At 43.8% G+C, this 24762-nt stretch overlaps 1 protein-coding gene across 4 annotated transcripts in view; it reads left to right on the top strand.

Moving 5' to 3' along the window:
- Window positions 1–1142: 1142 nt before the first annotated feature.
- Window positions 1143–24762, top strand: part of msi2a (musashi RNA-binding protein 2a) — a 279469-nt gene continuing 255849 nt past the window's right edge. For all 4 annotated transcript variants that reach the window (XM_066651193.1, XM_066651194.1, XM_066651196.1 and 1 more), the window contains exons 1-5: window positions 1143–1369; window positions 1761–1801; window positions 2015–2096; window positions 2419–2503; window positions 11272–11313. In XM_066651193.1, coding sequence (XP_066507290.1) covers window positions 1308–1369; window positions 1761–1801; window positions 2015–2096; window positions 2419–2503; window positions 11272–11313 — 312 coding nt within the window. In that variant the 5' untranslated portion in view covers window positions 1143–1307. The remainder of the gene's footprint in view (window positions 1370–1760; window positions 1802–2014; window positions 2097–2418; window positions 2504–11271; window positions 11314–24762) is intronic.

Genomic DNA, 24762 nt, shown 5'->3' on the forward strand with positions numbered 1-24762 from the left:
TGGCGCGACTGCAGTGAGAAAATAAACAGCAATCACTGTAGCATGACTTAAAATCCACTGAGCATCCCACTTTAAATGAGCTCTCACTTGCGCTCAGATGTAATGGAAAACTAGGCCTGCATCCCTCCAGCTGCTCAACAGCCACATGCAGAGGTGACTGGGAGATATACTTAAGATTTCTCCGAACAATTTAACTTCTAAGAGCCATTAACTTGCAAAGCAAATAAGTTATGAACACATAATGCAATATGACACGTTTGAATACATTCAGTCACATAGTCTGAGCAACAGGGTTACTACAGACAAAGTGAACTTGGCTATGAAGTGAAAATATCCATATATTTATAAGTCCTGAATTCAGAATAAATGTAGGTCATGTTAGTATTATTTCAGGTTTGAAATTTATTTCACCAAAGCACATTTTTACTGAAAATAGTTTTATTAAATATTAAAAATTAATATTTTTAAAAATGTAACTGGTCATTAGAACTTGAGGATGTTTAGACTTCTTTGGACTCAGTTGTTAAACTTAATTTCACTGAACTAATGACACTTTCACTGGGAATGTAACCTGAGGTAAAAGTAGAAGCAGCTTAAATCCAGCTTTAAGTCAACACCGTCCTTTATTTGTTGTTTTTTCATCACCTGACACTTGTTTTATGGCAGATATTCATTTGAGGCTACATCTACTTCACTAACATGAATGACTGTATCAAACTGAGGATTCATTTCAGTCAAACTCCGTGTTTTTTCTTCAGCTCTCTTTCTATGAGCTAACGGCTAACCAACGGTTTTTTCCTGCTCTTGTTTTGATTCGGTTCCTCCACGGAGCGCCCTCTCAGCGCGGCGCGCGCGAACTGCAGCAGAGGCGCGCTGCCGCCAGCAGGGGGCGTGGTTTCACCGCTTTCGGAGGGGCGGTCTCTCCGGCGTGACGTCGCAGTGATTGGCCGAGCGCGGCTCTGTGGCCACGCCCCCCGCGGGGCTGAGCTGATCCCACGTGTGACGCGTGCATTCCCGGCTCAGTTGCTGCTCTGTGCTGTGCTCGCTGCTTTTTCTCTCTCTCTCTCTGTCTCTCCCTTTCTTTCTCTATCTTTCCCTCTCTTTTTCTTTCTCTGTTTCTCTCTCTGGGTCTCTCTCCTCGTGTGTGTGAAAGCGGGAGAGAGAGTGTGTGAGTGTGTGTGTGTGTGTGTGTGAGTGAGTGTGTGTGTGTGTGTGTGAGTGAGTGTGTGTTTTTGTGAGTGAGAGTGAGAGAGAGAGAGGGAGAGAGAGTGTGTGGCTCTCATTCCCTGCCTATACTTCCATTAGCTATGGATGGAGACGGGAGCCAAGCCACGTCTGGAAGCCCCAACGACACGCAGCATGACCCGGGGTAAGACACACACGGCGCTCGCGGACTGCTTGTCTGGTTCTTGTCCCCCTCCGGGCTGAAGTGTTGGAGCTCGGGCTTTTCGTTCGTTTTCGTCCTCGCGCCGGAGCGCCAGCTTTGTTTGCGTGGCCTCGTTTCTGTCCCCCCCTCTCCCTCCTTCCCTCCCCAGCCCCAGAGCTCCTCCACCACCAACAACAGCACCACGCCGCTCCGGTCCGTTTATCTTTTAAGGGCTTAGTTGTTGGGAACCAGAACGCTTCTCTTTCACTTCGTCCCCTTCGCTTTTCTCTTCTTTCCTAAGTCCTGACACGTCAAAATGGCCGTTCTCGCATCTGCACTCACTTTCTGCTCTGTTGTTGTTTTTGTTTTTGTCTTGTTTCCTCTCTCGCTCCAGCAAAATGTTCATCGGTGGCCTCAGCTGGCAAACCTCACCAGGTAAGACGAGAAAGCTCTAGTTTTTGTTGTGTATATGTGTGTGTGTGTTTGTGGAATGTACTCGTGTGTGTGTGTGTGTGGTGAATGTCCTGTGCTCTGCAAGGTTACACACATATCCAGTCATTTGGAGTCCTCTATTCGACCCCTGCTGCCTCCACACTGACCCCTTTCCCCCCTCCCTCCGTCCCGCCTTCCCTCTCTTCTGCTCCACAGACAGCCTTAGAGACTATTTTAGCAAATTTGGAGAAATCAGAGAATGTATGGTGATGAGGGATCCCACGACAAAGCGCTCCAGGTAAGCCCCCTGTTCCTGTTCGGCTTTATTTATTGATGTGTATCTGTGTTTTGGACACTTGGCTGGGCACAGAGTCTATATTTAAAGTGTCCAGCCTTGGGTCGCGCTGTCAGATGGATTAAGCAGGAGGAGCTGGTCGTCCAATGCCGCTGCCTAATGCGGTTTGACATTGACCTGGGACTCTACTGCAAGACGGCCGCGCTCCATACTCCTGTACGGACACGGCGCTGCCTTGGACGGCTGGGCGAATGATGTCATGTTGTTTTTCTGACCCGTGTCTCCTTGTGTTTGTTCTCTCTCTCTGTGTCTCTTGTCTCTCCAGAGGGTTTGGCTTCGTTACGTTCACAGATGCGGCCAGTGTAGATAAAGTCTTAGCTCAACCACACCACGAATTAGACTCAAAGACGGTACGTAGGCTTTCTTCCTCTTCTCTTTGGGCTGTGTGTGTTTTATGTATTTATTTATTAATTAATAAAGCTGTCACACGGCTTTGTCAATGTCAATGTCACACGTGTTACCCGCACACACTTTTACCTGGTTTCTGTCGTTATTTTTCGGTGTAACAACCATGTTATCAAATACATTCCCCTCCCCAAAAGTTAAAGCCGTAGATTTCGCTGGTTCTGCTTTGTTCACCGCTGCTTGGAATAACCTTGGAAGTGAGAACCGTGTGGGTTTCCGTGGCTGAGACAGAGCACCTGCTCTCTCTGCGGCTGGTGGCGTCTAGACATTTATTCAAGGGCTTAGGGATGGACCGTGTCCTTGGATGGAAACGTGTCCTCCTCGATCGCTTTTACACGTGCGATGTTTGTTTACTTGATGTGTAATAGTGGCATTTATTTGGTGCTAAATGGCATTACGGCGGTTGAACGAGGCCTAATTTAAGCCACCGTCCTTTGCCGGTCTACGTGGAGATGAAGCCGATTTTAAACTCTTCAAAGCTGGCTTTCACAGTGTGTGCGACTTTCTGATGGAGATGTTTTCGCAGCCTATTTCTGCCTCACTTTTGACAGCTGACATTCAACTAATTACAGCATTCAGTCCCTGTGTTTACTGTACTATACCTGCCATTTTTCGTTGTGGGAGCCTCTAATTTATTTCTCAATCAAAAGTTGGCAAAAATAAACGATACAGGCATCCGTGTCCCACGCTGCCTCGTACGCCATTATCCAACACCCCACCCCCTCCAAACGCATACCCCCCACCATTGTCACTTTAAAAGCCCTGAAATGTCAGATGTTGCGCCGTATAGTGAACAGCAGCCGAATAATGAAGCGCGGCGCTGATTTCTGAAGGGGCTGGCGGCTCGGCGCGTGGAATGGATGGCGCGCGGCTGAAATCAGATTCATCTGAAGTTTTCCCTCAGCGGGGGGTGTTATGCAGCCCCGCTTCAATCAGCGCGGTGAATGGAGCGGCGCATATTGAAAAATAAATGGCTTTGATTGCCGGAGTCCGCTTGAAGGGGCGCTCTCGGAGGGGAGAGATGGCTTTTACAGATACTGGGGGAGGGCCAACGTGCCGCTTTGGCGTCAGGTACGGTGTGTGAAGACACACTCACGCTTGGCACGGGGTGGACTTGTTGCTTGTTGTTTCAGGATGGAGGGGGAGGGGGAGAGGTCGTGAGAGTTGGCGTTTGTTGCTGTAACTGGAAAAGGAAATAAGACATCGTTATTGTGATATTGTGAGAGTACTTTATTACACAGTAGTAATGGCCCACCGACTTCAATTCATGGTGTTGTTTTATCTCTGCGTCCAGCAGCGTCTATTACATACTCTGTAACTTAGACATAACTCCAGTCATTTGTGTTGTGTTGTATGTAGTAACTGTGTAATAAACTGTAGGATGGAGAAGGTGTGTTTATAGGGTTAAGAGGCAGAGTACAAACTAATCATCATTTCTTCGTGATGATAATGTGGCACCTGTCAATTTTATTATAATTATTATTATTAATTTTCATACTACTTTATAATTTTTAAATAATAATGGCTGTTTAGAAGCAGGTGTACTTTCGCCCAGGTCATTTGGAGCGTTTCTATTGGTCCATTTTTCACGAAACTCATAAGCTCCAAGGATCCTGGTCAAGTGACGCAGTGACGTAGAAAAATAAAAATCAAACGAGGCTGAGGTGTGTATTATTTTGAGGGCGACGCAGTTGTTTTTTCTTTAGGACTGGGGGCGCTTTGGCCTCTATGATGTGCTTATAAAGCCTTAACAAGCCAGTCGGTGGTAATTAACTGGCTGCTTATTAGAGCAGTTTCCCTCAGGATCAGTAAAGTTTATATAGGGTAGTGCATTATTACACTGTAATTAAGATGAATTAAAACTGCAGTCCAAAACTGCTTAATGAGTTTTTTAAGGCAGCACTTTTATTTATAATTAATAGGCAGCGCATTACTACAGTATTAAGCTGTAACTACTGCGAATTAAGCCTTTTTCCTGAGCAAGTATTTATACATCATAATAATTAGCAAGAAACTTTGCGTATGTTGGTATCATTAATTTGGTTGTTACTGAACTGTGTTTAGAAAATGGCGAATTGTTAGGTCAATAATTACAAGTTAGCTGCTTAATACTATGGATTTGGGCAGTAATTAAGGTGGATTGGCAGTAAATTGTAATATATTAAGCCTTATTGAGGGAATCGTGGAGACATGTTTGTGCTGTTGTATATTATAAGTGCATATTAATATTCCCCAACGTTAGCGTGTTTCAGCTATAAATATAAATCAGAATAGTCAAATTATTTGCAGCAGATGAATGTATAATTATGGGCAGTCCTTGAATTGGGAAAATATTGTCAAAATATAGTCCCCCTTTTTTACTTTATTTCTCTTAAGGTTTCATTTAATCAACACACCACCAAATATCTCCAAAATGATAACTTTCACGATAAAGTATGCTACGTTTTTACGGGAATTAATTTACAGAATTTACAGCCATTTCAATCGGTCCATTCAAATGTTTGCTAAAACAAACAAACAAGACAGCAGTGGGTAAATAAGGCCACACACACCTTGACGAAAATGTAGTAAACCAATCGTCACTGTCCAGAGAAAAGCACGTATCTCCGTGTTTATACCCGATATGAACCCATCCGTGGGAAATGGACGATGGATGGATCAGAAATGCTCCAGAAAGCCCTCCTCTAAAAGTTAAGTATTGCTTTCTCCCGGAGAGGCGTGTTGTTTTGGGCAGGAATCCCACAAATGCTGACTCAGCAGACCCACAGTGTTGTATTGACATGTACACACAGCGCTGGCTGACCATTACAGAGAAGTCTGAGCTCATGGCTGTAGCCTGGCCTCCAGGTGCGGGACGTTTCCTTGCGTTGTGTGATGTGCTGCCCATCCTTCAAGCCCAGCTGCTGCTTATCTGTCTGCTGTGAGCGCTTCATAAAAATAGAAGTCATTTTTGTGGGACGCTGGAACTGCGTTCGTATTTTGCAGGAAAAAAAGAAGAAAATTAAAGGAAATTGCAGCAAAGCAGGTTATGATTAAAGACACGCTGCTTGGCTCCCATTTTGTCTGCGGAGTGTGAAATGATTTCCAATAATACGCAGGTGCACGCAGCTTTATATTAGGCCCTCGCTAACCTTTAAAACAAGCAGAAGAGTTTTACCTGCTTTTTACTGGTCTTACCTTTGTTTGGTCTGTTTTCATTTTTGTGTATTTCCTTTAATTTCCCACAGTTTTTCTGTTTGTTTTTTTCTGCGTTTTCTCATTTTTATCCTGTGTTTACTCAGTGCTTTATTTTCTTGGTTTTTCCTGCACACTTCCTGTGCTTTACTGGTTTATCCCTGTTTTTCTATCTGTTGCTTTACCTGTGTTTTGTCTTGTTTTTAATCTATTGTTTTGCTTCTGGCCTTTACCTGCTTATTGTTAATTGTTTGATCAGTTTTAGCTTTGTATTTGTTTCCTTCTGTGTGTTTTCTTGTATCTTACCCAAGTTTTTTTCCTGTTTTAACTGTATTTTGTGTTTTGTGTCCTGTGTTTTTCCTTTGGTTTATGTTTGTTTTTTTCCCCACTGTGTTTTTTCTGTGTGTTTTGTCCTATGCTATTTTTTCCGTTAGTGTGTTTTATCTGAGTTTGTAGTTTGTTTCTCCAGTGTTTGAGGTGTTATTCTTGGGCTGTAGCTTTAATTTAAGGCATGTCTTTCTTGGTCATGTGATTCACAGGAAGTGCACTGTACAAAATGTCAGTTTTAGTTGTTAATTCAATGTTACATTTACATTGCTTTCATTGTCAGAATAAAAAAGATAATAATAATAAAGGACCTTACATTTTTTTGAATGTTCTCGACGAATGGATGCTTAGGCAGTGAATTTATTTTAGATTTTTAAATTCATTTTATTTGTCACATTACTTGAATTTTGCAGATATTCAAATAAAGTATACTTACTGTAAATGATTGTTTTTTTTTATCATTTCTTCATTAAGATAAGCTCAAAACTGCCAGAAACTGTCGATTCAGTGTTATATCTGAGTATATGTAATAAATATGTATTTACACCTGTTATATATGTGTAATAAGGCACAATAAAAGTGTAGCGATTCTTACAGCTCAGTTTCCAAGTAATTTAATGTTGGAAATGGAGAGAAGAGTAGGTGAAGGCCTGTGAATTTCTTGGAAATGAAGTGTGGTGATGTGGCCATTGACCAGGCTCTGGAACTGAATGGCGGTACCCAAGGCACGGTTCCAGTTAACTCTCTTATTGAAGCTGGTAAAGTGTAATGGCTCAGGCGGAGCGTTTCAGTGTCTCACAGAGTTTGTTTTTCAGGTCCAAAGGCCATTACAGAATGTGAGGAATATGTATGAAATATACAGGTTTCTGAAGCCGGATTTTGAGGTTTAGAAAAACAGTGTCTGCTCTGCCGAGGTCTTTCAGTGAACAAAGCTATGGTTCAGTGCAGTAAGTCTGCAGTAAATTGTTTTTTTGCTAAGTGCAGTGATAGAATCGGAGCAGGCGTGTGTGTGTGTGTGTGTGTGTAGCTCTGACACCTGCGCTCTCACCTGTTTCGATCCAGGCGCCGTCGCCGTGGCGATGGAGGTTATACCTCCGCAGAGGTGTTTGGTTACACTCTAGAGGAGAGGGACGACAGAAAAGTGATGATGAGTCACTTTCTGCTTTTTCTGCTGTAGTTCACTCACAGTGGTGTTCTGTGTGTGTGTGTGTGTGTGTGTGTGTGTGTGTGTGGAACTGCTTCCTCAAAGCATCAGCTCTGAGTGTTTCAGAGACTTCCACTAGAAAAAAACAGACAGTGTTGGGGTCTTTGTGTAATTTTTAACGTTAATTAGCTTCGACACTTAAAAAGCATAGCTGAGTAATATTGACTCATGCCTTCTATGTGTTATAATCATAGCAGAAATAATCTGAGAAATGAGAAGCCAGCCACTCCAGGACCACGTCATTATACAGCTCTCTGTGACGCTCTCTTGGACTCCTGAAGCTCACTGGGGCTCGACCTTGAGGCTTTCTGATGAAAGGCCCAATACAGTTACACCATTCAGGGACCTATTATTAGTTAGTTACTGAACAATGTAAATACAGTGTAGTTACATAACTCTTACATATTTATTCCATTGCAGATGCCATTTGAGAGTTGCTTGAGTTCGATGCAATGTTTTTGTTCGTTGTTGGAGGTGCTCAGGCTAAGAAACGTCCATTTAGAGTTGCACCATGCCTTTGTTTTCACTGACGATAAGGGAGCCAAAGGGTTAATTTGACTTTATGACCTTCTGGTTCCCACCAGTTCTCTGAGCTTTTTTTCGCTGTAAGACGCTGTCTAACTTTAGCAGTCAGCTGAAGCAGATTTGCTGAGAGAGGAAAAGAAAACGTTCCCCAGAAGCTGTAATAATGAACAGAATCCATAGGAAGATCTGAGCTGGAAGGATGTAAAGCAATTGGCTTCTGCTCTGATCCCCCACCCCTCCTCTCCACCCCAACACTCTCGGGAGCCCTGAGCAGACCCTAAAAGACAGAGCAGGGAAAACCCTGCCAGAGAGATAAGACGAAGCGAAGAGAGTCGTGCTTTGGTTTGTTTGTGTCCAGCAGAACAGCGCTAATGGTCAGGGCTTCTTAGAAACTGCAGTGCTCTAGAACGTTTGGACGAGTCTGAGCCTGATGGTCTGATTTATTCTTTTTTTCTTTGTGGCTGCAAAATGTAAACCTGTGTTCCTCTGAGTTACTGGGTGTAATTATATTATGCATATTTTGATCCCCTGCCTGTTTATAATCTGCTTTTTTTCTTTGTTACCGAGCGCTAAGATTGGCCAGTCTCCTGGTCACCACCGGTCGATATGAATACGAGCTAATTCTCCCTTCGGCGCCGCATTTGCATAAACACCGCCGCTGATTGGACACAGGTTGTTGGCATGTTTTTTTTTACTCGCTCAAGTCCCCAGAGCCATTCATTCTTAAGCTGTGACCTGATGAAAGAGGGGCCACCTGATTGGCTGAAACTCCGTCTGCTTTCAGTCGTATTGAAGACGCTGTACGCCTGCCTGTGCTCTCTACTGATGAATGAAAGCTAGACTTGGACAGATGGCGTGTTATTTTTTTTCCTTTTTGTGTGTGTTTAAATTGCCAGTGTTGATTGCGGTCTTAATTTTTCATCAAGACCCGGAATCTCTGACTCGGTGTCTTTTGTCGCCGGAATATTCCCGAATCACTTCAGTTTCTGTAGAAGATCCCGGCTGCCGACTGTGTTTGCAAAAGAGGAAGTTGAGAAAAAGGGACATATTCCGCATGTGTGTGTGTGTGTGTGTGTGTGTGTGTGTGTGTGTGTGTGGGCATTTAGAGCCCGAGAAAACCCACCCGGCTCATCAAAAAGTCAGACTGCTTTGCAATTCAAAGCGCGGTGTTGTCTTTGCTCTGATAGGGACGCTTCCATGGAGTAATTGAGGTTGAATTGGTTGTGCCTGGGGCTAATTGCTAAAACGAATCATTACATGGAATTCATTATGAGGAAGGTTACCATACCCAGGTGTTATGGAATTCATCTCCCAAATTGACCTGATTTACAGAGATAACAGTCATAACTCTGTCAAATGGAATTATGGCGGGAGGGGGATAAAAACGTTGCGGTACTCCAGACAAATTTCTCATCGCCCTGTCACTCCGGCAAATGAAGCCCGAGACGGGGTAATGAAGGCGTGCTCTAGATAACACCAGCGTTGCCCTAAATTCTCTTAAAGCGCTGATTAGTGCGAGGGGTAACTGTGAGTCACGACATTGAGAATTGGCGTTCCTGAATACCAGCTTTTTACAGGGTGCCAGTCCAACTCACCAAGTGGAATACCTCGCAGTCCCAGGGGAAACACACCAAACTCCTCACAGACAATGACCTGAGGCGAGGATTGCTCCCACGACCCCAGAACCATGGGGTGAAACTACCTGTTGTACTGTCGATTTAAATATAACGCTAGTTTGGGGTTATAGGTCTTTCCCAATTCCAAGAGGTAGGAGTCTAGCCTTGTGTGAAGATAACTGCCTGGGGGTGTTGCCTAAATGGCCTGTTCGGTGCTAGTCATAGTTTAGTGTTCTCGTTTCAGCCCAGATACATTGCTGTTGTTCCTTCACATGCAGTGAGATAGGAATGAAGCCTTGTACATAAAGACCACTTTCATGCAAAGTATGACAGACATGCATATTGTATGTGGTAGGTATTTGGCTTTGGCCCCCCCGCCCCCCCCACCATCACCCCCACAGCAGGCAAACGTTCAGCTGCGTCCCATACTCTGTGGCGTACAGCGTTTGCCTATCAGAACATGGACAAGTAATTTTCTGCAAGAGAACAATTTCGATCTGTTTACGTTTTTGCCCCCCCCTCACTTTCCTGCTACATCTGCCTGGATGAGATTGTTTGAAAGTTCTCTTTTTAAAGAGCCGTGTCTTAAAGGCGGCAGAAGGCAGCGTGACATTGGTGCATGAAATAGTTTCTCTTCATCCCAAATGCAAGATTGATAAGGCTCCCACACCGCAGAGCCGCAGTAGCAGTTAACCAGAATGTAGGGGTGGGGGAGGGGGGGAAAGGATAAACATTAACCAGACGGCAAAACCGAAGGGGGGGACAAAATTAAAGGACACAATCAGATGTCCTCTGTTTTTGTTCCATCTCGCCGTGCCGTCCCTAGACGGGGTTGTACCTGGTCCCCACTGCTGTTATCAGTGTGGTGTGATGTGTGTATCTCTACGTTTGTGTCTCTTTTAAACATTTATTCTGCAGAAAACTTTAATTTCCCTGCCTTTCTAAAGTTTGCCACAATTTAATAACGGAACTGACAGTGAGCAGAGGCTTTAAAGTTGCTATTGTCAGCGTCGTTGGTATCAATGCTATAGACATAGAGCTGCAGTGAAGTAGCGAATTCCATGCCAACTCATTCTAAGATTTTACTAACAGCACCCTGTATAATAACAGTCTGAGGAGACAAACCGTCCTTTATCAACTCCCAGCCGGTCACCACTTGTAGAGCTTTAATCCGGCTTGGAATTTTGGTCCAAACCCGGATACAGCCTAAGAATTGTCTGTCTGAGTCGTGTCATTGTGTTTTCAGTCAGGATCTGAAACAGTCCTGGCAGAGCTCTGTGCAAACCCAACCCAATCAAATCTGAGCTGAGACTAACAGAGTTCTATCTGCCATTGATCCAAACGTTACAAATACAGCCTTTGTTAGATGCTAAAGATATAAAATAGAGAGAATAACAAAATTAATGCACCATAACAAAATATTCAGCTGTCCCAAATGTATTTATTTGTTTAAAAAATCATCCTGTCATTAGTTGTTTATAGTGATGCACGATTATGTCAGGATTACATCGGTATCGGCAGTTAATTGCTGTTTTTTTAAGATTATCGACATCTGCCCGGTTTTACCGATATTTCACACCTGTTGTAAATGGGTAAATCTATAAATAAAATTGAATTAAATTCTGACTTTTGGATGAGGCCAGTTATATGTTCATTATATGTAATAATAGTTTAACAATTGTAATCTATACAGTTTATTGATTGACATCGATATGCGTTTCTGCAGCCAGATTCGTTATCGAGGATACAATTTATTTACCTTTATTTACCTTCCTTTGTTTTATTATCTCTACTGCTGTTGTTGTTATTGTTGTTGTTGACTGTGATACTGTACTAACCCACTTTTCCTTTTTTTTTTGGTGAACAGATCGATCCCAAAGTGGCCTTCCCTCGACGTGCTCAGCCCAAGGTAAGACGGCGTTTATTCAGCATTTATTCAGTCTGATTCTGCTGGACACTGACGGATGCTTGTTGTCGTTGTCTAAGAGCTGCTTTAGCTGTGATTAAAAGCCCTGTTGTGATTAGCGGTCATCGGAATCTCTGCGTTAGCAACTGAGGCTCGGTTGTGTTTGTCCCGGTTTGTGCTGATGGCCATAGATCATTTGAATTGACTCTAAACTGCGTGAGAGTGTACACAGGCTGTATTTTTGAATGCTTACTGTAATTTATTAGTTTAATGGTATTCTAAAATGGAGTAGTACAGGTTTGTCACTGTGTCAATGTGTTTATAGCTTCTGGTTATTTAGCAAAAAAATTAAATAAATACTTGCCCACTGGCTTCTTTTTGAGTGTGGAGTCTAGGAGTATACTTTCAATTTATGTCTGAATCATAAGCCTGGGTTTTGAAGGGTTAAAGAGGAGTGGCTTCAGTGAGGGGCTTTTAAAGGCAGACGTCTAATACAAGCCGAAATAGTTTGGCTATCTTTGTTTCAACCTTAACCCTTGAGTTCTGCAGTAATCAGGACCCAGTGGCCCAGGCGGGTGGGTTCAGACCTGGGTGGTCTTCCTGCAGCGTGTATGGTGAAGTGTTTCTCTTCCCGGCCAGGGCTCAGGTTCGTGACTGCGGGGCAGTGTCAGTGTGTGCCAGGCGCTAACGATCTTGTAGAGGTTGTGATTAGGTTATTTCTCTTTCTTTGTCTTGTATCTTTGAAGACCCTCGTATGGGACGAGACTGTGATGCTGTGTGTTGTTGTTGTTGTTTTTGTCCCAAAACAAGCTAAGATCGATAATGGATTTCACCCCCCCAAACCCCCCCCCCCCCTTCATGTTTTTTTCACTGAGGTATTGTTACCGAGCGAATCGGGTTCCACATGGAGGGGGGGAGTTGGCAGCAAAAGCTTTTCAAAGCCAGAGCACATGGTGTCTTAAGGGTATCGGCATATGGTTGAGAAACTACCAGAGTGGGATTTTTTTCAGTGTTTTTTTTTCCATTCCCTCCCTCCTTCCTTCTCTACTTTCTTCCCTCGTTTCCTCGTCCAGCGCGTTAACCTTTTCCCTTCTGTGCCGTGAAATGAAAACCCCTCAGCCGTAACATTTTATCAGCTTCGCTGACCACACAGGAGCACTTTGTAGTTCTACGATTACAGACTGTAGTCCATCTGTTGCTCTACATTTTTTGTTTGCCCCTTTTCACCCCTGTTCTTCAATGCCCAGGACCCCCCACAGGATGCTAAACGAGCCTATGATTTGGGCAGTGGATCATTCTCAGCGGTGCGGTGACACTGATGTTGTGGTGGTGTTTTAGTGTGTGTTGTGCTCGTACGAGTGGATCAGACACAGCAGTAGTTGCTTGAGTTTTTAACCCGTGTCCACTCACTGTCCACTCTGTTAGACACTCCTACCTCGTTGGTCCACCTTGTTGTCGCTGCACGGCGTGTGTTGGTCGGCATCTAGTCCTTCATCACTGGACACAAGACAGGTTCGGCTGGATGTATTTTGGTTGGTGGACTATTCTTAGAGCCACAGAAGGACTGCAGTGTGTAATTGTTAACGTACAAAGCGCCCCTGTATGGTCAGTGGAGCTGAGAGAATGGACAGTGAGTACAGAAGGAAGGAAAAGGCTGATCGGTGTGTAATTCTATAAGAGTGTCGTCTCCGTAGCCGACTCCGGGGGATGAAAATTGAACTGGCACCGCTCTTGCCGGAGCCAGACGTGTCAATACTATTGCTCTTTTATATTTATATGTAATAAAATGATGGATTAAAATATTTTCAGGTTTCAGAAAGGCGGATAAAAACAGAACCCCTGCGCTCTGACTGTTGTTCTGTTTAAGGAGAAGAAGAGAAAAGAGGGCGAGCTGAAGGGCGAGCTCATTAGTGAAGAAAGGAGGTTTGTATTTGTTTTAGTATTAGGCGGAGAATGTGGATTTCAAAGGATCTGGGAGCAATAGGATTAAGGCAGATAGATTAGCGCTGCGCAGCTTTTTTCCCTTCATGTAAAATTGATTTAAGGCCCTACATAAGCAGTCTGGGCTCTCGACTGTGTTTTGCGTTTGTCATCGTTTTCTCTCTCTCTCGCTCGCTCACCCACTCGCTCTGCCCTTCCGCCCGGTGCACTGGACGATACGTTCAGGTATCAGTTTCGACTCTCTGCTCTTTTAGCGAGAGGGCAGGTGTGTGAAAGCCTCTGGCTGATGAAGAGGCCTGGCCTAGATCTAGTATCTTGTGGTGTTTCAGTATTTTTGAGCACCCTACACTAATCCAGGGGCCTGTATTTGGGGTCTGCATTGGTGGGGTCTTACTGGGTTCATCAGGGGTTTGGATCATAGAGCGATAGCCAATAAATATCAAAATAACTGTGATTTGCTATAAGTGGACACCTTGACTGACTGATTTTCAGGGTCAAGATTTAAAGGGGTTAAAAAGCACACATGGCTTTTTTCCTGTAATGTCAGGGCACTGATATATTCATGTACATTTTACTAATCGGTTCCAGTTCTCAGCACATAGTGGTACGAACTTAACGAGAAACACCTGGCAGAGACAAACCAATAAGTAGGGCTGGGCAATTAATCAAAATCGAATTTCACGATAAGCTTGTCTATATCGATTATTACACTGTGTGTTCATGTACTGTATCTTTAAAACCATGCTACCTCGCTGTAGTCATGTGATCCTGCCCCTATCTGCCACATGGAAGCAACACGAAGGAGAGCCTAAACACAGAGGTCAATCGAGCGACGTCTGTGGTTTGGATGTGCTGTGTTTTGACTTTAGTTTAGATGACACTGAACAAAAAGAAGTCAAATGTAAACATGGAGAAATGAAAAACATTTCAGCAACCAAAGCACAATCACACACCAAATATAAACAGTGCTCAGAAACAAGAAAGGGACGAGCTCCCAGCAACCTTAGAGAAAATATCCCAGCCTTAACACTGGAGCATACAGGAGTCACTGAACAGTGAGGGTCAAAAATATAAAACCAAAAGAATCGTTTATTAATTGTAGTCTTGGTAAAATGTACAATTAATCCGGATATTGATTTGCGCTCATATCACCCAGCACTACCAATAAGTATAAATGGCTTGTGAGAGTTGAGGAGAGGAAGAGGAAAAGAGAAACTGAGACAGGTCTTGTTTTGGTTTGCTGAGCGGAGAGAAGGTTGAGTTTTGGTTTTGATAAGTTAGTACGGAAGACCAAACTGCCTGTCCATCCTTCTGGCCACTCGCCGCAATAACTTTTAAACAGGGCGTTTAAATCCGATCAGAAGCATTGTGTGTTAGTGTTTATCTGGGGACAAAATGAGTTTTAAAAACGAGGGCTAAACGAATTGCGATGTATGACACCACTCTTGAGATTGTGATTTAAATTCAACTGTTGTGTAAATGAAGGTCCAGGTCTGTGTTTATAACCAAGAAAAACAAGAAAACTGCACATATTCCAGTTGCGATTTGGATATAAATATGAATCATCTTCCAGTCGTACTTACAGCATGGCCATTGAGTCCCACGTGTCTGTGTGGGCTTTTACCGTCAAAGGCCTATGTTATACAAGTCCTAACCCATAACAGTGTGGTTAAATCCACTGATGATGATGAAAGGAAGTGAGATTCTAGTTGGGTGCTCACTGCTAGGCTTTATTTTCTCATCCTGTAGTCAAACCGAGATATGCTAATGTACGCCGTGCGACTTTCACATTGACCAAGCGGTAAACCTTGCTGCTTCAATACTCTGTCCGTGTTGTCTTGTTTTGTTCTGATTCATGGGATGGATAGCAACCTTCAGATGTACCGGAACCTGTGCTGAGTCATTTGAAGAAGGTGCGGCTTTTAGGTTCTCACACATTGCCTGCTTTGGGGTCTGTCAGGTGTTCTTCTCGCTTAGGAGACGCTGAGAAAATCTGTGCAGTCTCTTCTGTCTTTGGGAAGGCTTTACACTAGACACTAGATGGATGTTGGGACATTGCTGTGAGGATTTGATGGCATTCAGCCACAAGAGCTTGAGTGAGGTCAGGTACACACTTAAAAATGATGGTTCTTCATAGGGCTGTGACATGTTTTATTGTTCGCAATAATATCGTCAGAATTTTTAAAACGATTTTTTTAAAAATCAGTATTGTGATAATAGTGATATTCTGACTTGTTTACGTAATGATGTCGTGCAGTTACCCATAATCCATCGTACGTTGTTTACACGAGTCGTTGGGCTCAGTGAAGTATGGTGGAAAGGTGGAGGATTTTTCTCCAAAAATGGAAGTGACTTCAGTACAATACAAAAATATTGTATTATGTTAGAAATGCAAGACTTTAATATTATGAATATATATGAAGTATATTCCACTTAATATAATTAATATTTAATAATTAACATTTATTTTGTTGCAATAGTCTGTTTTTGAAATTAATACAAGTGTTTTGTTCATATCGCCAATAATATCGTTTTTGCCAAAATACCCTGAAACATCATGATATTATTTTAAGGCCATATCGCACAGCCCTAGTCCTTTAAGCGTGCTTTAGTAAAGAAAATGGTTCAGTACAGAACCCTAATCAGTTCTTCTATTGTAACAAGCTTACTTGAACCCTTTTCTAGAAGGTGCTATACAGAACCATCTATAGCACATTCTCAGTCAGTTTGAAGAACCCTTTCATGATGCATTTAATCATGCAAAAGGATCTTTGAGTGTTCAGTGTGGTAGATTATACATTCTGGATCGCAAAAGGCACTTAGGTACTGGATGGTGCTCCATCACTCCCGAGAATGCCGTTTCATTCTTACAGACCGTGGGCATTGAGAATTGACCTTCAGCTCATGTTCAGCTACTCCAGAGCTTCTCTTTTGAGTTTATTTCTCATCTGTGGAGATTACGTAAACTGGGCCTAATTGAGGTATTGGTTTATTAACAGGATATTAACGTGTTGACATTGGATGAGAAAGTGGTAAGTGGTAAAAGTCCCGCACTGTGAACGGGATTGTTGATTGTAGAGCTGAACCCAGTTTCACAGGCATACCCTGTAATTCACGCTCCGCTATCATTCGCTCAGATGAGACCGCTGAGCCGGCGGGACACGCGTCCTAATGAGAGAAAAACAGAATGGAAAATCAAAACGGCTGCCGTCCACGCACACACACACACGCACACACCCCAGCGTCCTCCCTCTGTTAGAAACGAGACTCGATTGTGTGTTTCTGGAGGAACGCAGGCGGGAAGAAAGCCCCGTGTGTGGCGCTGGTATCTGAGGTGACGCTCGCGGGATGTTTGTCGTTGTTGTTGTTGTTGTTGTTGTTTTTGCGCAGCAACGTCGCAGCAGATCTCGGCGTGTCCCGACACGAATTTAATTGCCGCCGGTGCCGCGGACACTCGCAACGCCCGAGGAGCTCGTTATGGAAATGAAGGCTCGTCACGAAGCTTCAGAAGGGCTGACCGCCACCGAGCTGTTAACTCCTTCCTTGCCAGCAAAGAACCTGCCTTTCTGGGACAGATGCTGTTACTCTTAGTTGAGCATTAATAAATGACTGTGAGATCTAGATGTTGAGCTGGGTGCTCGCCGTCCTTCATCTAGGCATTACAATGTAAAAACATCAGACATTGACTGATCCCAGATCATATAAAGCAGGGTGAAGTTGGAAATAAACCCATGCTCACCATATGCTCAATTTCAGGCAACAAGCACCAAAGCTGTGGGCAGTGAAATGCTAGTCTCTGGAATGACGGTGTACCATCCAATAGCTTTGGCATCAATTGGTGTGGTGTTTCTAATCGGAGTCAGTTCCTGACTTCACTGTTTGCTCTGATGGCTGCCATCAAATCCTCACCACAATGTTCCAACATTTAGTTTGAAGCCTTACCCGAAACGTAGAAGATGTAACCGCTACAGTAAAAGCTGTTGATACCCTCGATTTCAGAAGAAATGTGAGAAGAGCAGATGACCACAGACATGAAGAAAATACAGAGTATTTTCAGCATGGTTCTCATAACACTTTGATGGGTTTCCAACGCCTGGAAAAGGCAGCCGGCGATGAGCAATGCAGCAGCAGAGCGTAGAGCGTGGATCTCAGCCTAAAATCTACACTCTAGTGAGTTGTGTGACCGAGTTGGGATGTCCCAGGAGATCCGGTGGAGCGCTTATTTGGTTTTACAGTGGGCTGGAGAGAGAGAGAGAGAGAGAGAGAGAGAGAGAGAGACTTGCTGGCTAGAGTGTTTTGGTAAGCGCTCCCTGGCTCTCCGGAGCCATGTTGTGTTGGTAATGTTTTTATCCTGAGAGCAAAGCTCCCGTGAGGGCTGTGGTGCAGGAGCCCAGGGAGAGGGGAAAAAATCTGTGTTGCTTGGTGAGAGAGCTCCAAGCCAAGTTTTTAATGAAGTCCAAAGGTAATGCCTGACACACACACTTACACAGTCCTCAACACACACACACACAAATGCTTCCAGACACCCGGACACACTCATCCACACTGAGTTAGCCAAAAGGGACGAGGCCCAGGAGCTTTACTGATTTACCCCTGTGCTCCAATGCCAATTAAGACGCTAGGCGAAGGCCCTCATTTTTCCTCATCACTTCTGTTTACCTCTCTCTCTCTCTCTCTCTCTCTCTCTCTCTCTCTGTCACTCTCTCCCCTGCACTACGGTCCAGACTGTTCAGAGTTTGTTACAGTAACAGCTTGATGTTGGACCGATTGCTGTGAGGATTTGATTGCAGCCACAAGAACATTCACAGTCACCTCTTCAACTCACTCCAAAGATATTGGCCCGAGCTCCATCCCTCCAGGGAGCACAGGTCAGTTTCCCCATGGCCTGATGCAAGGCGCTCCAGCCCTCCAGTTCCTGAATAATGTTTCCAATGATACGGACCAATCTTGAACCGAACACGACTCCTTGTACACTTCCATTTTCTTCACCGCTTTTCGATGTGGTTTTAGTATTACAGCGTTTTAAGTTCCCTCCCTCTTTTTCTCTCTGTCTCACTCTAGCTTCCAAATAGTACTCATTAGATAGATACTCATTCTTACCGACCGAGTGGTCTGCCGCGGAAATTAAAGCTGCCAGGCAGCGCGCCGCACCCCTTAACACTCCCGTCAAACGCTCTCTCAAGACTTTCAAACAACTCTGGATCCCCACAGAGCTCCACTTCAAGTCCGATACGTATTTGTATCTGTTTTGTTCTTTTTGCATCCCTCCCTTTTTCGGATACAAAAACAACCTGGGGTATAAACAAAGCTCTCCAGCTGCAAGTGTGAATGACTCCCAGTGTGTTTTGTGTGTATGTTTTGTGAGAGTGTGTGTGTCTTTTAGTTAAGAAGTGAAAGAGGAACTCCATTTTATAAATAAATAAATAAATAAATAAATAAATAAAAAACGGAAGAAATAAACAGGTACAAAAACCCGTATCCCCTCAGCAGACAGGAAGTCCATTGACTTTTTTGGTGAAAAACAAGAGACAAGTCCGATATCTAGCAAAGCTAACCTGGATTGGGGGTAGTCGATCAATCAGCGTGGAGTTGATGGGATTGCTTTATCGTCACCCCCTCGTTCACCCTTGGGGCTTGAAGGAAGAAAAAAAATACAGACAAGAAAAGACCCTACGTGGAAAACAAGGATGCCTGTCGCCGGCGCAAACAAGGCTCCTGTGAGCGGAGGGAGGATGGGAGAGGCTGTTATTCTTGGGTGGTAATAGATGGATCAAAGTGTCTGGAGATGGAATAACCTCCTTACCCTTTTGTTTCTGATTTGAAATGGTCTGTGTAAAAAGCGGCCAAGCAGAGATAGGATCTCATAAATCTCCTTCAAACGCAGAAGAGGGTGGGCGTAGGGGGTAGAGGCGGGGGTCGGGGTGGTGGTGGTGGGGGGCGGTGGTGGTAGATTGGGTGGATTTCAAGAGTGCAACTCTAAATGTTTGCAGTCTATTCTTGAGTGTATTATGGGTGGCTTTATTTGGATTTGTTTGTCTCAGAATGAATGTGGTTCTTCAAAACCTTAAAAGATGGTTTATGGTTCTCTGAAGTACCTTTGAGGACTTTGCGTTAGCATTAATGTCAAGTTCAAGTTTTGAGATGGGTTTCTAAATCTGAATATACATGTTGTTGGAGCTCATTCAAGAATTTAAAAGAACCTGTTTAAAAGTTCATAGTAGGGTTGGACTTAACTTTGGTTGATGTGATGTCATTCCTATATCGATATGAACAATATAAAATCAACTGAACATATTCCAAGAACAAACACGAACCATGGTGTCATCATCAAACATAAACCTATTGGCTTTGTCAATATCATTATTTTTAAACTAACTTTTAAACTGAGTGCGGAGCTGACGACAGTGTCCTGTATTGAACGTCAGTCATTGACAGAAGCTGTAAATAATGTGTATTGAAATATTGAAAATGTGTTGCAAAATCATATCGTTATTGAAACATTTTATATTGCGATAAATATTGATATTGAATTATTGTCCAGCCCTAGTCCATAGGTTCATATGTGGGAAGACAACTGCTTTGTAAAAATACATTAATATATAAATGATAAAAAAAAATTATTTGTGTATAGATAAGCATAGTATGTTTTTGGTCTACGTTGTGGGTGTTGGGGCTGGACATTTATTCAATATCAATATATATCGCAATATAAAATGTTTCAATGAAAATTTATGGTATTCATACACATTTTTTCAATATTCATTATTTACAGCATCTGTCAATGACCGAGGGGTGCCATCGTCAGTCCATTACGCTCAATTTTGAAGTTAGTTAAGAAATATTAATATTGTCAAAGCCAGGAGGTTGTTGTTTGATGGTGATGTCCTGTTGCTTGCAGTTCTTCTCAGATTTTATGTGGCCTTTTTATTGTTCATATCAATATTGGAATTAAGAAATATATTGCGATATAAATTTTGGCTATATCGTCCAGCTCTAGGGGGCGTTTTGTGAAAAAGTCACTGGTTCAGTGAGTGTGCACATTAATGTGTATATCTGGAGGTCACCAACCCTCACATTGAGAAACGAGACCACCCAGTCAGTTGTTTGGGGGCTGCCTGTGTCAGAAACATGGGATAAAACAGGTCATTTTCATTTTAGGCATTTTAGACAGGATTGTCCCACCTCTATGTGACAGTAAGGGAGATGGGGGAGAATGCTGCTGTGGTGTTTGATCCTTGTGGTGTTTTGACCAGGTCACGGATGCTTCATTAAGAACTGTGCTCACTTGTTGAAAAAGTATAGATCATGCCCCCTTCATGATTTGAAGCAGCTAATAACCAAAAATTTAAGGCTTCGGTAAAAGACACAATGTGCCATTTTATACAGAAGATACAGTCCATGTGAGTCTTAGAGGAGGTTGTTGTATGGACAAACCCACTGGCACCTTTGTTTTGATGAGTGTACATGGGCTTGTTTTGTAGGAAAAGGCTGTGCTCAGATTGGCTTCCAAGGGTTTGTGGTGGTGTGTGTCTGCGCCTGCCCGCATGTTTGGGTGTGTTTCTACACGTTTACGGCAGATGTTTATTCATGTGGTGTGTGTGTGTGTGTGTGTGTGTGTGTGTGTGTGCACCTCCTGTCTCCTCTTTGGGCTGTGCGCTCTCCCTCTGTCTTCCTGGCTCTTGGCTAATTAGATTGCGGTGGGTGGGGGTTCCGGGCCGTGTAGTTATCGCTGCAGCCGGCTGCCTAACTCGGTGTGTGTGTGTGTGTGTGCGCGATGAGCAAGGGAGGGCACCAGGCCGCTCCAGCCGGCCTGTCTGAGAGCTCCATGTTGAGTGACAGTAATGAGGAGAGCCAGGCGAGAAGGAGGACCAGCAGGGACCTCAGTGCCACCTCTAAAGCCCCAGCAGGGCCTTCTTTTACAGGGGGGACAGCCTCTGCATTAGGCTCCTGTGGTAGCTCATAGCATGGACCGGTGGTAAGGATGTCCTGATCAGGTTTTTTTTGCCCTCAGAGTTGTCTATTATTAAATTCAGATCTGGTTTTTGTATTTTTGTAGGTACTAGCGCTACAATGGGCACATTTTGGGTACACTAGCATTAGCAATACCTGTTCAGTTTAGGGTAGGACACTCCCACTGCAGGTGTACAATAAACCACTGTAATTCTAAGATATCAAAGAAACCTGTAACATCAAAAGGGGCAAGCACAGTTAATCTGCTTAACCACCTCAAGCACTTGAGTGGGAGGAAAATAAAAGATGCCGTTAAAATAGTTCAACAGCCAATGAGCTGTAACCCAAGCAAAAACCCACTCTGACTAATAACATCTATTTGGTGTGTGTTTTGTTTTTTAGCGTGAAGCTTTAAGTTTAGTTGTTGTATAATTATTTACATTTGATGTTTATATGCACACAGTAAATGTTCAGCACTTTGGTTGTGTGGTAGATTTACATGCTACGTTATTTATTTTTTACAAAATTGTATTCTTGGTAAGTTACTGTTTTTCTACAAAATTATTAGATTTTTTTGTTGTCTATTACATTTATAACTATTACTTTTGTAGTAAAATTAAACTTTTATATTTAATATACATTAAGTTAAATTTATTTTGTTGCAGCAGTGTGTTAAATGTTTTTTTTCAATGTTTGTTCATATCACCAAGAATATCGTTATTGGCAAAATACCCTGAAATATCGTGATATTATTTTAGGGCCATATCACCAACCTCTAATTTACATGTCACGGTTTGGTCCCTGCTCCTGGAACCAGGTACCAAAGTTGCTTTATGTAAAAGCAAGTAATCAGAATAGAGCTGAGACTAGTCGAGTAGGTACCATACAATGGAAAAATAGATAAAATGCAAATAAATCTATACCCGAACAGCCAAGAGTGATCAATTAAACCATGCCTTCATCAAGACGCTTCCATGGACATTCTCACATGACACATGGCACTGACCCTGGGCCCTTGACTCAGAGAGCTGTAGCTGGGTGATGCGGTCCCAGGCGTGCTGGCCTTGCCCGGTAATAGAGGCTCACGCCTGGGTTAGTAATCAGCATGCAGAGGGTGCAGAGGCGGGAGATTAGTTCTGGGGTCAAGGGCTGGAGGAGGGGGCAGATGGAATCCTGGAGCTGAAGTAGCATTTTGCTCTTGCTCTTCTGTGCGAAAGTGTGTGTCTGTGTGTGTTAGAGTGTGTGGAGTGTGACATGCCTGGAGGCAGCCCCTTTGGCAGTGTCCCTCATGCCCAACCCTTGGCTTCAGTCCTGGGCCTGAGCCTTGTAGCCGGACCGTCTCCCAGGGCCTCGGGAGCACTTGAAGGACCCTCCAACGGCACAGCTCAGCAGGAGGCAGCCCACCTGGGCTTGCCGTCCCTCTCCCTCCCCACCCTCCCGTCTCCTGCCGTTGTTCGTCATACCTGATGACTAGGCACAGCTGTGCCCAAAGAGTAATTATCAATTTTCTGCTACGCTTGTCTCGAAGACGTGCCGCAACTCCTCGCACACTTCATCTCGGCTGCTTCAAATCCCTGCCCTGGGTTTCAAAACCCCACACGGCAAACCGGCTTTTACAGCCGCCAAGTAAAAGAGGCTGACATTTCTAGCGCTGAATGTCATTCCAAGAGCTCTCTGTCCTTTAACTTCTTTGCGTTAGCCTTGGCAGCTGCTCCCTTTTCACCGAGACCTTGCAGGTTGATTGGTGCCATTTGCCGGGAATGGTCAAATTGCTTGTATTTTCCCGCTTGCAAAGTTGTAATTACAGAGTCTTTATGTGTAAGTGCTTTGAAGTCCGCAACATGGTCAGTTATCTCTCTGGCATGGTCTAGTGTAAAAGTGCCCACCGTGGTCATTTTCTCGTTCAAGCCCACCTGGTTCAACTCAGCGGGTATCTGCCAAGTTTAGCAGATGGTAAGAGAAGGAAAATCGGCAAACTGCAGGACTCCAGCCATCCAGGCATGGTCTCGATCATCCATCCATCCATTCATTCATTAATTTATCCATCCATTAATTGGTTCATTTATTCATTCATCCAATCATTCATCCATCCATCTATTCACCCATGTATTCATTAATTTATTTACCGATTCAATCATTCGTTCATCTTTTGTTACAGAACAACTGTGGACAATGTCACATACTCACCAAGTCACTCACACACTCACACACTCACATACACCCCTGTGGACAATGCCCCACACAGGGTCTTTGTGGTCAGATGCATGGTTAACTAATTTTGGTATCTGCCTTATCCCTATGTATAATTGTTCAACACAGTTTTTGGGGGCGTTCTTGCTGGTGTAAACCTGCGTGAACCCAGCCGAAAGGGCTATGTGCCATAAATGTAAATGTAAACATACATGACTGGGTTGTTGACCAGTGGAACAGTGCAGTTACTGAACATTAAAGGAATGTCCAAGATTAGTAACGACTTATTTTTCCATTTGTGCCTTTCGATAAAGACATATTTCGACGCATTGTTACACCCCTTGTCTATGCTTTTCCAGGCCGCTTACAGGTCCAGATCTTCCACCTTCGGGGACAAGTATGGTGGTAAAAGAGCACCCAGGACTTTACCTCCCAAGCTGTGCAGGTTGCAGGGGAGCTGTGTTTGACAGACGTGGCCAGAGTTTCTTCAGAGTGCAGGCTTTGCTGCCCAGCAGGCCTATTAGTGCACCTTTGGAAGAGTGGACAATTATCTCTGGCTGCTCGTGTTGGAGGCTTTTTCCTCTGCTATGGTTGGCCTTACTTAAGTGCTTAGTCATAGCATTTAGCGTGATTTATCTCAGGCCGAGGCGGGATGTTTGCGCTTTGGAGTAATTAGCCGTACACACTCGAGATCTTTTGTTTTTGTTTCCCGTGCCGGAGAATCCTTTATCCGGCAGCAATTGGACGGGAGATGGACTCTGTTATTCGTAGTGCTATCGTCCTTTTCATATGGCGAGGTATTCCATCGGGGAGAAAAGTGCTTTAAAACAGACCTGCTTTACACAGACATACCTGCAGTGCTGAGACAGTGAGAGAAGAGCATGGTACAGAGAGAGAAAGAGAGAGAGAGAGGCACTGAGAGATAGCAAGACAGTGTTTGCAGTACAGTCCCTGTCTGAACTGGAATGAACTCATCCGTTGAGTGGCTCAACAGGCTCCAGCTCCGAGGGGGGAAGAGGACCTGAATACGTCAGCAGCATTTGCATGCCATGGGAAAAAAAATGCACCAGAGCAGGCAAAGTACAGTGGCAGAGGGAGAGAGAGCGAGGGATAGAATATGATTGAGACAACTGCAGCTACCATGTCCAAGAAATAAATCAAACAAAACAACAACAACCAAAAACACATCACAAATCAACCATAACATTACCTTCACCTCCTTGTTTTTACAGTCACTGTGATGTCACTTTACTCCATCTGTGGCTTCACCCCCACGTTCTTTAGTGATCACGACCCCTACAGGATTTTTTGGGAGACTACAAGACTACAGTTACCATAGAAACAAGACTACACCAACAAGGCTACACTTAC

This window comes from Hoplias malabaricus, chromosome 18 (assembly GCF_029633855.1).
Source record: "Hoplias malabaricus isolate fHopMal1 chromosome 18, fHopMal1.hap1, whole genome shotgun sequence".
In the NCBI taxonomy this organism is placed as follows: Eukaryota; Metazoa; Chordata; class Actinopteri; order Characiformes; family Erythrinidae; genus Hoplias; species Hoplias malabaricus.